General features: G+C 43.1%; 1 protein-coding gene across 2 annotated transcripts in view; it reads left to right on the forward strand.

Moving 5' to 3' along the window:
• LOC114633020 (zinc finger protein 59-like) overlaps positions 1–9,070 on the forward strand; it is a 20,472-nt gene extending 11,402 nt beyond the window's left edge. For both annotated transcript variants that reach the window (XM_028781638.1, XM_028781637.1), the window contains exon 5: positions 5,671–9,070. In XM_028781638.1, the coding sequence (XP_028637471.1) occupies positions 5,671–7,361 (1,691 nt within the window). In that variant the 3' untranslated portion in view covers positions 7,362–9,070. The remainder of the gene's footprint in view (positions 1–5,670) is intronic.
• Positions 9,071–12,770: the final 3,700 nt, after the last annotated feature.

A 12,770-nucleotide genomic window follows, 5' to 3' on the forward strand; every position in this document is an offset into this window, starting at 1 on the left:
TATGTTACAACTGTTATGTTACAGTTATGTTACAACTGTTATGTTACGTATGTGCAGGGGCCTAGGTCCAGCCTGTGCTCACTCTGTGGCTGGTGGGTCAGTCTCTGGGAGTCCTCAAGGGTCCAGGTTAGTTGACTCTGCTGGTCTTCCAGTGGAACCTCTGTCCTCCTCCGGTCCCTCAGTGCCCCCCAGCCCATCCCTTCTCCTGCATATGATTTCTCAAATTTCATCTAATGTTTGGTTGTGCATCTCTGCATCTCCTTCCATCGGCTGCTGGGTGGAGCCTCTCAGAAGACAGTTATGCTAGGCTCCTGACTGCAAGCATAGCAGAGTATCATTAATAGTGTCGGGGGTTGCTTCTTGCCCATATGATGGCTCTCAATTTGAGGCAGTCTTTGTTTGGCCACTCCCGCCATCCCTGCTCTATCGTTGTCCCTGCACATCTTGTAGGTAGGACACAAACCTTTGGGTCAAAGGTTATATGGATGGGTTGCTGTCCTTATCTCTTCACTGAGCGTCCTGCCTGGCTGCAGGAAGTGGCCCCTTCGGTATCCATGCCCTCCATTGCTAGGACTCTTAGGGAAGTTGCTCCCATAGACTCCTGGGACCTCCCCTACCCCAGGTCTCTGGCAAGTCCCTCCCCTACCACCACCAATTTCTATTCTCTCTCCCCTGCTCTCCCTACATCTGACCTCCTCCCTCCCCACCCTCTCTCCCATACAGTTCCCTCCATCTGCCTCCAATATCTATTTTATTTCTCCTTCTGAAAAAGATTCAAAAATCCTCCCTTAGGCCCTCTTTGTTATTTGGCTTCTTTGGGTTGATTATGGCATGGTTATCTTGTACTTTATGGATAATGTTCTCTTATAAGTGAGTTTGTACCACACATGTCCTTTTGGGTGTGGATTATCCCACTCAGGATGATATTTTCTGGTTCCATCCATTTCCCTGCAAAATTTATGATGCCCTTGTTTTTAATAGCTGAGTAGTATTCCATTGTGTAAATGAACCACATTTTCTTTATTCATTCTTCAGTTGAGGGACATCTAGGTTGTGTCCAGTTTCTGGCCATTAGGAATAAAGCTGCTATGAACATAGTTGGACAAGTGTTCTTGTGGTAATATGGTACATCTTTTGGGTGTATGCCCAGGAGTGGTATAGCTGGGTCTTGAGGCACAACTTTTTCTAATTTTCCAAGAAACTGCCAAATTGATTCCCAGAGTGGTTGTACAAGTTTACACTCCCTCTAACAGTGGAGCAGTGTTCCCCTTGCTCCACAACTTTGCCACCTTATGCTGTCCCTTGAGTTTCTGATCTTAGCCATTCTGATGGGTGTAAAGTGGACTCTCAGAGTTGTTTTGATTTGCATTTCTCTGATGCCTTAAGGATGTTGAACATTTCTTTAGGTGCTTCTCTGCCATTTGAGAGTCCTCTGTTGAAAATTCTCTGTTTAGTTCTGTATCCCATTTTTTAATTGGGTTATTTGGCTTGTTGGTACCTAACTTCTTGAGTTCTTTATATATTTTGGATATTAGCCCTCTGTCAGATGTAGTATTGGTGAAGATCTTTTCCTTATCTGTAGGGTGTCTGTTTTTCTACTGATGGTGTCCTTTGACTTACAGAAGCTTTTCAGTTTCATGAGGTCCCATTTATTAATTTTTGATCTTTGGGCCTGTGTCATTGGTGTTCTCTTCAGGAAGTTGTCTCCTGTACCAATATTTTGAAGGCTGTTCCCCACTCTCTATTCTATTAGATTTAGTGTATCTGGTTTTATGTTGAGGTCTTTGATCCATTTGGACTTGAGTTTTATGCAGGGTGATAAATATGGGTCTATTTTCATTCTTCTACATGCAGACATCCAGTTAGACCAGCACCATTTGTTGACGATGCTCTTCCTTTTCCATTGTATGGTTTTGGCTTCTTTGTCAAAAATCAAGTGTCCATAGGTGTGTGAGTTTATTTCTGAGTCTTTAATTCAATTCCATTGATCAACCTGTCTGTTTCTATATCAATACCATGAAGTTTTTATGACTATTGGTAATAGAAAATTTTGCTGGGAATAGCATCTGTGGTCTCTCAGTCTGGGTAAAGTATCTGCCCATTCCCTTCTGACTTTTCAAGCTTCCAAGAGGAAGCCATGTATTATTACAATAGGTTGCCTTTATTCTTGGTCTGTGTCGATTGCAGCTTTTCATATTCTTTCTTTGTCCTGTATGTTTACTGTTTTGGCTATTATGTGCTGACGGGACCTTCGTTTGTTCAGTCTACTGGTGTCCGGCATGGTTCTTGTACCTTAATAGGCATGTTATTCTTTAGGGGAATTTTCTGTGATTTTGCTGAAAATATTTCCTTTGTCCTTTGAGTTTCTTCTCCTTCCTCTTGTCTTATCCCTGGCGTTGTCTTCCGTGTGTACCTGATTGTGACGCGCCGCCTCGCCGATAAGGAGAACACGCCACACTTCAGGATTCTTCTGACAGCAGTTTACTTGTTACAGCTCTTTTAGATGGTGTTACAGCTCTCTTAGATGGTAGTGGCGAAGGACCCAGAGCCCCAGAACCCACGGCTTATATAGAGTCCTGGGAGAACTTACTGCATGCTCATTGGCTCCTTAAGTGATGCCTAATTAGCATACTAGTTTTTCATTGGCTCTTGGAGTGAGGCTTAATTAGCATAGTAATTTTTACTCTTTGCGCATGCGCACATTTGGCTTGGCTCTGACTGAAGCCAGAGTGCGGGAAGCCGGCGCGCCCTGCGCAGGCGCACTTCCATTCATGGCTCTGTCAGAGCCGAGAAGCAGGGAGCCGGCGCACCTTGCTCGGGCGCACTTTACTTCACGGCTCCCTCACAGTGCCGAGAGGCAGGGAGCCAGCACGCCTTGTTCGGGTGCATTTTACCTCACGGCTCCCTCACTGAGCCGCGCCATTGAATGCGGCTTCCTGATGGAGCCGCACCATTGACAAATGGCGAATGCGGCTCCCAACACCTGATCTCCTGGGTAACTTGTATTTTCCTCCTTCCTCCTGTCTTATCCCTGGCATTGTCTTCCATGTGTACCTGATCTCCTGGGTGACTTAGGTTCTCCTCCTTCCTCCTGTCTTATCCCTGGCGTTGTCTTCCGTGTGTACCTGATCTCCTGGGTGACTTGGGTAGAGCTTTTTTCTTTTTTTAGATTTGCATGAAGTCTTCATTTCTTCTATTGTGTCTGCTATGTCCCAGATTCTCTCTACTGTCTCTCTCTTCTCTTTTTTAAAAGATTTACTTTATTTATATGAGTACAGTGTAGCTGTCTTCAGACACACCAGAAGAGGGCATCAGACCCCATTACAGATGGTTGTGAGCCACCATGTGGTTGCTGGGAATTGAACTCAGGACCTCTGGAAGAGCAGTCAGTGCTCTTAACCGCTGAGCCGTCCCTCCAGCCCCTCTCTCATATTGTGTTGCTGAGGCTTGCCTCTGACGTTCCAGTTTGAGTTCCTACGTTTTTCAATTAAAGACGTATGTCAGTTTCGGTTTTCTTTATTGATTCCAATTATGCTTTCAGGTCTCGAGATGTTTCATTCATTTCTGTCCCCAACTTGTGTTTTCATAGATTCCATGACGGGATTCCTTCCCCTTTAATCTTCTCTCATATGTATGAAAGCTGTATTAATGTTTTGGCTTCAGCTATGTTGCAGTACTCAGGGCCTGCGGGGGTAGGGTTGCTTGGCTCCAGTGTGCACACACTGCCCTAACTTTGACTGTGTTTTCATTTACGCATGTGCTGTTGGGAAGACTGTAATTCTAAGTGCCGAAGTCTGGTTTTGTCTTTGTTGGATATAGTGAGTTTTTCCCCCCTCAGGATTTGGTTCAGAAACTTTTACCAAAGGTTGTTGGTTAGGATAAAGGGGCAAGTTGTGGGTACCTTTGGCAGGCTTGTGCCAAGGTATGTGGCTAAGAAATTATGCCACACACCTGATCTAGTGTAAGAGGTTCATTGGGGGTTGGGGTTATAGTGTATTTAGCATGTGCTCCTGTCCCTTTAAAGGATTCCCATTTGCTAGTCACCTGGCCTTTTAAGAACTCTTAGCTGTTAGACTGCTTGACCCTGTGACCTTCAGTGCAGGATCTAAAGCAGAGGCTGAGGAAGGAGATTGAGCAGAGTGAGAGGAGAAGGCAGTTGGGACAGAAGATATTGTTAGGAGACAGTAGAGTCAGGAGAAGCTGAGTTGTGCAGAGAGGCTAGAACACTTGTTACAGTTTGGAGCTGCTGGCATTGGGAAAACTGGGAGAGGGACTGTTTAAGCACACTGTTGGGGAACTGAGGGAGGAATGATTGGGAGAAACTTTTGAAGGGATTGGGCTGGAAACTGAGAGGAATGGGTGGGAAAGAAGTTAGATTAAGAGATCATTCTGTGTCCCCCCTCTATCCTTATTTCCCACTTATCTAGTGTTAAGGGGTGATACTTGCGGGGGGCATAAAGGGTAGGAAAAAGAAGAACCTACAAAGTAGCAATGACCAGCTACATGAGGGAAATTGAAAGGCTGTCTCAAGTGGGGATATCGGGGGTGGTGGAGAAACAAGGGATAGAGAAAATGAACAAGACAGATGGAGAGAAAAACAGAATGGGAGAGCAAGCTGGGGTGGCTGGGGCTTTTTATGGGCCACACCTGGCATACCTGGTGGCTGTGCATGATGACATAAGTTGCTGCTGCTAGGTCCCCAAGGACAGGTTGACGGAAATGTCTGATTGCTGTGTATTTCAAATAGTATGCAAATAAACACATTTAATTTCAGCACAGTTATAATTGGTTAAGCAGATCTGTAGACAGACTTTTGGCTACTGTTTGGGTTTCTTTTTCTATAATCCTTTTCCACCATTATTCCATCCTTCCAATTGCCAAACACTAGGAGAGAAAGAAGGCTAGAGGGTTTGAAAGGGAGTGTTAATATCCTTAGACATCAGATAGCCTGTTGATTGGGGGCTTCGAGTATCTTGTAGCAAGTTTAATCTTGGCTGCCAGGATATCCAGGATATTTTTCTCTCTTTGTGTGCAACCACTTGACAGACCACAAGATCAGCAGGAGCAGCACCTTCCTCAGCACCTCTGGGTGCTCGAGCATTCATATACCCTCTCAAGATTCCCCAGAATTTTAAGCGCCATAGACTTGCAAAAACTATCTATAGCTGACAGATTCAAGCTCCTACCATAGCACAAGGCAAAACATAGTCTGTTGCTGTGGACAATCTGAAGTAGCCCCATATCCTACGCCTGGGATTAAAAACATATGCTGGGGGTAGTGGCATATATGTTTAATCCTAGCCGTTGGGAGACAGAGTCAGGTGGATCTCTTGTGAGTTTGAGGCTAGCCTGATCTACAAAGCAACTTCCCAACAACTGGGGCTGTTACAAAGGAAACAAACAGACAAAAACATATTCCCATAACATTTCTGTGGTTTTAAAGAAATCAGAATTCCCACTACAGACATGTCTTCCAATGTCCAACCTATTCTACTATAAAGTGTCTTGTCGTACATAAGCTTTGCTCACTGCTGTTCTCCTTGTTCCTGTTGAGCTTCTCAGACATCCCTTTAGAGCCTGGCCATTCATGTAATGGATTTTATATTAGGAAAATGTGTGTATGTGTGTTACTGGGAAATAACGTATTCTTGTTTTCTCCTTTTCTTTCAGATTTGGAGGCAGATTATGATGCTGGAACTATATCCCCAGAAAGTCCTGTTAATAATAGAGCATCTCCCAAACAGAGCATAAAACAATTAAGTAGAACTTTTGACCTCAAAGGCTCCAGGTTTAGTAATGGCCCCAACTATAGTACATTCAATGGACTACAGGGTTATCCAGAAGGAGATGCTAGTCAACAGATTACTAACAAGGAAGAAATGCCTGCTTATACCATCCAGACTCTTGCTCACAACATAGAAAAGACATATGAATGTAAAGAGTGTGGGAAGTGCTTTGGTTGTAGGTCAACACTTACTCAACATCAGAGTATTCATACTGGAGAGAAGCCCTATGAATGTAAGGAATGTGGGAAGGCCTTCAGACTCCCCCAACATCTTACAAGACATCAGAAGTCTCACAGTGCTGAGAGACCTTTCAAATGTAATGAACAACATCCCAACCTGCTGAAGTACCATAAAACCATTCATACAGGTGCAAAACCATTTGAATGCAGGGAATGTGGGAAATCCTTCAACCGTGTCTCCAGCCTTGTTGAACATAGGATTATTCATGCAGATGTAAAACCGTATGAATGTAGTGAGTGTGGAAAAGCTTTTAAACGACACAGAAGTTTTGTGCGCCATCAGAAAATTCATTCTGGTGAGAGACCTTTTCAGTGTAAGGATTGTGGGAAAGGCTTCATTGTTCTGGCTCACCTCACTAGGCACCAGAGCAGTCATAGTGAAGAGAAGCCATTTGAGTGTGAGGAATGTGGCAAGAAATTCAGAACTGCCAGACACCTTGTTAAACACCAGCGCATTCATACCGGTGAGAAACCCTTTGAATGTAATGTGTGTGGGAGTGCTTTCCGGCTTCAACTCTACCTTTCTGAGCATGAGAAGACACACATGGAAGAGAAATACTTGGAGTGCAATGTATGTGGCAAGGCTTTTCGGCTTCAGGTATACCTTTCTGAGCATCAGAAAACTCACACTGAAGAGAATCCTTTCAAGTGTAAGCTCTGTGGGTCAGCCTTCCCAAATAAATATCAACTTAATAAACATCTCACAATTCATACTGATGGGAAACCCTATCAGTGTAAGGAATGTGGGAAATGCTTTCGTCAAAGGTCAAAATTAACTGAACATGAGAGTATTCACACTGGGAAGAAACCCTTCCAGTGTGAAGAATGTGGGAAATTCTTTAGGCTTAATACACTTCTCATTCATCATCAGAAATCTCACAGTGGTGAGAGACCTTTTGAGTGTAAAGAATGTGGAAAGGCTTTCCTTCTTCCCAGTCAACTTAATAGCCATAAAATTGTTCATACAAGTAAAAGACCCTTTGAATGCAAGGAATGTGGAAAATCCTTCAAGCGTGAATCCAACCTCATTCAACATGGCGCTGTTCATGCTGGTGTGAAATCATATGAATGCAATGAGTGTGGGAAAGCTTTTATTCACCGCTCAAGCCTGTTCCACCATCGGAAGATTCATTCTGATGAGAAACCTTTTAAGTGTCAGGAATGTGGAAAGGCCTTCGTAGTTCTGGCATACCTCATTCAGCATCAGAACATTCATTCTGGAGAGAAACCATTTGAATGTGGGCTGTGTGGGTCAGCCTTCAGATGTAAGTCCCAGCTCAATAAACATCAGAGAAGTCATACTGATGTGAAATTCTTTCAATGTATGGAAGATTGAACAGACATTGTTTGTGGAACAAAGCTTAGAATTCATCAGGGAATCCATACTGGTGAGAAGCCCATTCAGTGTAATGAATATGGGGAAGCTTTTTAATATCTTTACAAAATTCTTAGACATACTAGAATTCATACTGGCAAGAATTGTCATGAATGTAAAGAATGTGGGAAGTACTTTATGTTTGGCAGATACCTTAAAGTACGTCAAAGAATTTTCACTCACAAGAAACATTACCACTGTTAAGAATGTGGAAAGACTTTTAGTTGAATGTGAAACTTGTTTTGACATTCTAAAATATTAATAAGTTTTAAGATATAAAGAACATGGAAAGGCCTACAGTAATTCTAAGCCATCTGTATATCAGAGAAGTCCTACTGGAGAGAAAGCCTATGACTATAAGATGGGAAAATGTTTAGACTTAGTTCAGCTTTCATGCGCAGTGGCGAATTCATACTGATAGGAAACCCTATCAGTGTAAAGAAGTGGAAAGACCTTCAAATGTAGCTGGGGTCTTCTTTAACATAAAAAATGCATGCTTGTGTCAAACACTATGAGTGCAAACATTTCCAGAACTAGCTCGGCTCTTGAAGCTCATCAGAGAGTCCATCTAGGTCTGAGACCCTGTGAATGGGAAGACTCGGTAAAAACCTTTTATTGTAAATGGTGAGCTTACACAACATCAGAAAATCCACAATCACCAGGAGTCATGTGCATGCAAAGGAGGACAAGCCTCTGTATGAAAATGTTACTGAACGGCAGAGAACTCAATGGGAAGACTGTGACTTAAAAGAATGTGAGAACTTTAATCTGCCCCAAGATTTGGTAAACATCAGAATACTGTTTATGCCAAGAAACCATTTGGAATGAGAATTTGGGAAGTCAGTTGTTCAGAGCAGATACTCTGTTGAGAATGTCTCTTATCAGAAATCTAGGGAGAAAAGTCTCCTGACAACCTTTTCCCAGCATTCTAACAGTCAAATTGACTGAGTTTGTAGAGCCTGTCCCAGGATGTCCCAGAAGTTATTGGAAGAAAAGTTGTCCTGTCCTCCCTACGTGGTTAGGGCACAGAACACTGATAGTTACACTGTGAGCTGCTCCACATGAAGGACCTGACTCTGCCCTTTTTTCCAGTGGCAGCAACAACAAAGCTGTGATGGTTCTAATGTCTGGGAGAAAAGGTTGGATGCCTACAACTCAGAGTTCTTTCCTTTAAGGATTGAAGCTAGGTGTGATGGCTTTTGCCTCTAATTCCAGAATATAAGAGGCTGAGGTAGGAGGATTACCAGGCATTTAAGGCAAGCCCGGATTACATGTAATGAATTCCAGGGTATCCTGGAGAAGAAAAGCAAAATAAACAAAAACACAAGCCTAAAGGCTCAGGGATCTACAGACAAGAGGAGGCAGAAAGATTGGAAGAGCCAGAGGGGATGGGTCTTCAAGGAAATTGTGACTTCTAGACACAACAGATGGACATATGGACTCTCAGAGACTGTGCAGTATGCACAGGTCCAAGACAGACAGTCTCAACAATGGCGGTGGAGTGGACCATGGGCTCCCATCCCTAACCAGTGGACTATCTGTAATTGACACCTGCTAGCAAATAAAAAAATCTGTTTTCTCCAATGCTGTTTCACTGGGTGTATCAACCATACCTCAGGACCTAGGAGTAGCTGGCCAGCACAAAATAAACTTGGTGGTATTTTTGTGAACTTTTTGTTTTATTTTGCGTTGCTTTGACATTTTCGATTTTGTCTTACTGGTCTTTTGCTTGTGCATTTCTCCGTGCACACCACTCCCCACACAAACAGCAACACTACACACATGAAAAATGAAAAGATTAAAAAAGACAAGGGAATGAACAGCATTCAGTCAGTAAGTGATATTGGCACAGGCCATCCAGAACCTCATGAGATTTAAAGGGGGCTCAGTATTGATGGGGATGAAAGACAGCAACCCTAGCTATTTAATTACTATAGGCATGCATAACATTCATTACATTGAGGTCTGTCTTACTTAGGGTTTCATGTTGCTGTGAAAGGATTCAGTGACCACAGCAACTCTTTAAGTGGGGCTTGCTTACAGTTGTGAGGTTTAACCCATTATTTTGGGAAGCATAGCAGCATTCAGGTACACATGGTCCTAGAGAGTAGCTAAGAATTCTACATCTTGACCCAAGGCAGCAGGAAACAGCCTTGCTTGGCCTTCTAAAACCTACAAGCCCACCCCGTATAACACATTTCCCCCCACAAAGCTACACACACTTCACTCAGGCCACATCCCCAATAATGCCACTCCCTGAGTCGATGGGGGTGATTTTTATTCAAAGCACCAGAAGGTGTGACAATATTTAAAACATAAGATCTTGCCAGGTGGTGGTGCACACCTTGATTCTAGCACTCAGGAGGCCAGCCTGGTGGTCTACAGAGAAAGTTCCAGAACAAGGTCACACAGAGAAAACTTTGTTTCAAACAAAACAAAACCAAGCTACAATAATAAAACCCTGTATAAGAACATGACAGAACTGTGGAAATCAGTATGAAGAAGGGCAGCTCACTCAGTACAGATCTAGAAGAGAGTGGCTGTGAAGTGAGTATCAGGAAGGTGGAAGGGAATGGAGAGATTTCTTAACACATGGCTATTGTCACCTTCAGAAGCAGGACGGGAGAGCATTTGAGAAGAGATGCATCTCTGTGTGAGGGGATGAAGCTATGCACAACAGGAGGCAGAGACGGAGCTGAGACTGCAAATGGGCAGCAGCAGGGATTCGAGCTATTTGTAGCTAGTGAAACATTTATGGTGGACATTAATCTCTTTAGTTATGTATTCGGCTAGCCCAAATTCCACACAGCAGCTATACAGAAAAGGGGAACCCAATCATCTCATTTTTTTTCCCATGAGGGATATGGGGTAGCACTAAGAACTGTAACACAAAGATGGAGCAGACCAAAATTACACTGAAGAGAAAGGAGGACTGGTATACACTGGCATGACAGAAAACTAAGCGTGTTTATAAATGGTCCAAAATCCAGTGAAACAAAACCAAAGCTTTGCAGAAAGTCACTTGAGTCTGGCTGGGGACCCCTTGCCTACAGTGTCTACCTTAGTAATCAGCCTGTTGAATATCTTAAAATAGATGCAGTCTTTAATTTTTAAAAGTGCTGGTTTTATTTATTTATTTATTTATTTAAAAAGCATTAAAAAAGGAAGCTTTGAACAAATACCTCCAGATAATGAGCATTTCTGCCACAGGCATGTGTACAGGAGCCCCCTCCCTCCCAGTCACCCTTCCTGATTCCATTAAAGTTCAACTGTCTTCATTTTTATTCTCTTGCGTTCCGAGTTGATAATGCTGTCTACATCAGCTATGCTCTGTTGCTTTTCTGGATTTCTTCTCTCAGTTATTGAGACCGAAAACATTTGAATGTGATGCTGGATTTGGCTGTTATTCTTTACTGCTCCGGCAGGTTTTTCCCCTCTTGGTGTTATGAAGCCATGTTATTAGGCGTATACTCTGAGTTTATTTTAGTTTGTTTATTTGTCTTGGTTTTTGGAGACAGGGTTTCTCTGTGTAACCCTGGCTGTCCTGTAACTCACTCAGTAGACCAGTGTGGCCTCAAACTCAGACATTCTCCTGCCTCTGCCTGCCTAGGCTTTGGATTAAAGGCACATGCCACCATAATCTGAGTGTATTTCAATTCGTAGACAGAGTTTCACTGTGTAGTCCTCGGTGGCCTCTTCAGACATCTACCTGGCTGTGCCTCCCTACTGCTGGGATAAAAGGCGTGTGCTACCACACCCAGCCATGTTGATTGTCACTTGATGACTTGCCCTCTTTATTATCACTGGCAATGGTCTTTGGCCCAAAATCTGCCTGGACTTTAAAATCTTTAGTCTTTAGTCTTCTTTTGACTATGTGAGGATGGATGATCACTTTGAATCTGCTAATTATCTTTAACATTTTTCCTGTAGTAAACATAGGGCTGGGTCTGACCTATTTTTCAATCTAATGTGACAAATCTATACTTTAGCGTTTAGATAATTTACATTTTTTTCCTTCGGTTTTTCGAGACAGGGTTTCTCTGTATAGCCCTGGCTGTCCTGGAACTCACTCTGTAGACCAGGCTGGCCTAGAACTCAAAAATCCGCCTGCCTCTGCCTCCCAAGTGCTGGGATTAAAGCACGTGCCACCAACACCCGGCGATAATTTACATTTTAATGTGATTGTTTTCATTACTGGGATCATCTATTGTTTACTATCGGGGTCTGGAAAATTTGTGTAAAAACAAAAAAACCCATTAAAAGTGGTTTTGAAAGTTCAATAGTGTCATGTTACAATAAGTAGGGTTTTCTACAAACACGTGTATATTTTTGTTTAAGATACCTTTACGTGCTAGTCCACCCACTCATCGTCCAACATGAGGTAAATGACTCACTAATGGACACAGCTCTGTCGATACATTCCAATGTGTCCCTCGGTGTTTTCCCGTCTAGCTAACAAATGTTATGCTCTGACCCCCAGCCCCAGCATAGCTGTAGCCATTTTGTTCCATGCCTGCCAGCTATTTCATTTGTTGCTAGGATACGCCTGCCAGTCACTGACAAAGAGAAGTGACATGGCTCAAGCACACGTGGGTCATACACCCTGTTTTGTTCTGTATGAGGTTTGCTAATCTTAAGAAATTCCACAAAGCTTTTGTAGAACCCGTCGAATCAAGGGTAAATAGGAACTCTTACGTCTAAAATACAGAGTCAGAGCTGATCACCTGTGAGCTCACTGTGGTTTTTGTGGCTGACATAAAGTCAAAAAAGTTATAATATTCATGCGCTGATATCTCAATGTTCTGAAATTCAGTGTTCCGTTCACCACCCATCCAGCCCCCCCCCCCCGCCCTTACCTTACTCAGGCCCAATCAGCTTAAAGGTTAGCTGATAATATACTTCTTGGAAGCCAACTGCTCCCCTCCTTGCCCTTTAAACTTTTGAATCTGCTTTCTCATATAAAGATCCTACCCTGACTGAGAACAGACTAGTACGCAATTAGGCTCCCGATTCCTTTTTACAGTCCTGAACATCCAGCATTATGGTGTGCGTTCAATAAACTAGTCTTGCTTAACTGAGATTAGTGTGTATAAGGTTTGAGTGGCGACTTCCTGAACACAGGGACACTGAACCCTGGGAGGGTCCAGAACACCTGGCTGTCTGAAGTCGCTAATTTTTTTTTAAAGATTTATTTATTTATTTATTTTATTTATGAGTACACCGTAGCTGTCTTCAGACACGCCAGAAGAGGGTATCCAATCTCATTATGGATGGTTGTGAGCCACCATGTGGTTGCTGGGATTTGAACTCAGGACCTCTGGAAGAGCAGTCAGTGCTCTTAACCGCTGAGCCATCTCTCCAGCCCTGAAG

This window comes from Grammomys surdaster, unplaced genomic scaffold (assembly GCF_004785775.1).
Source record: "Grammomys surdaster isolate TR1022 unplaced genomic scaffold, NIH_TR_1.0 485, whole genome shotgun sequence".
NCBI lineage: Eukaryota > Metazoa > Chordata > Mammalia > Rodentia > Muridae > Grammomys > Grammomys surdaster.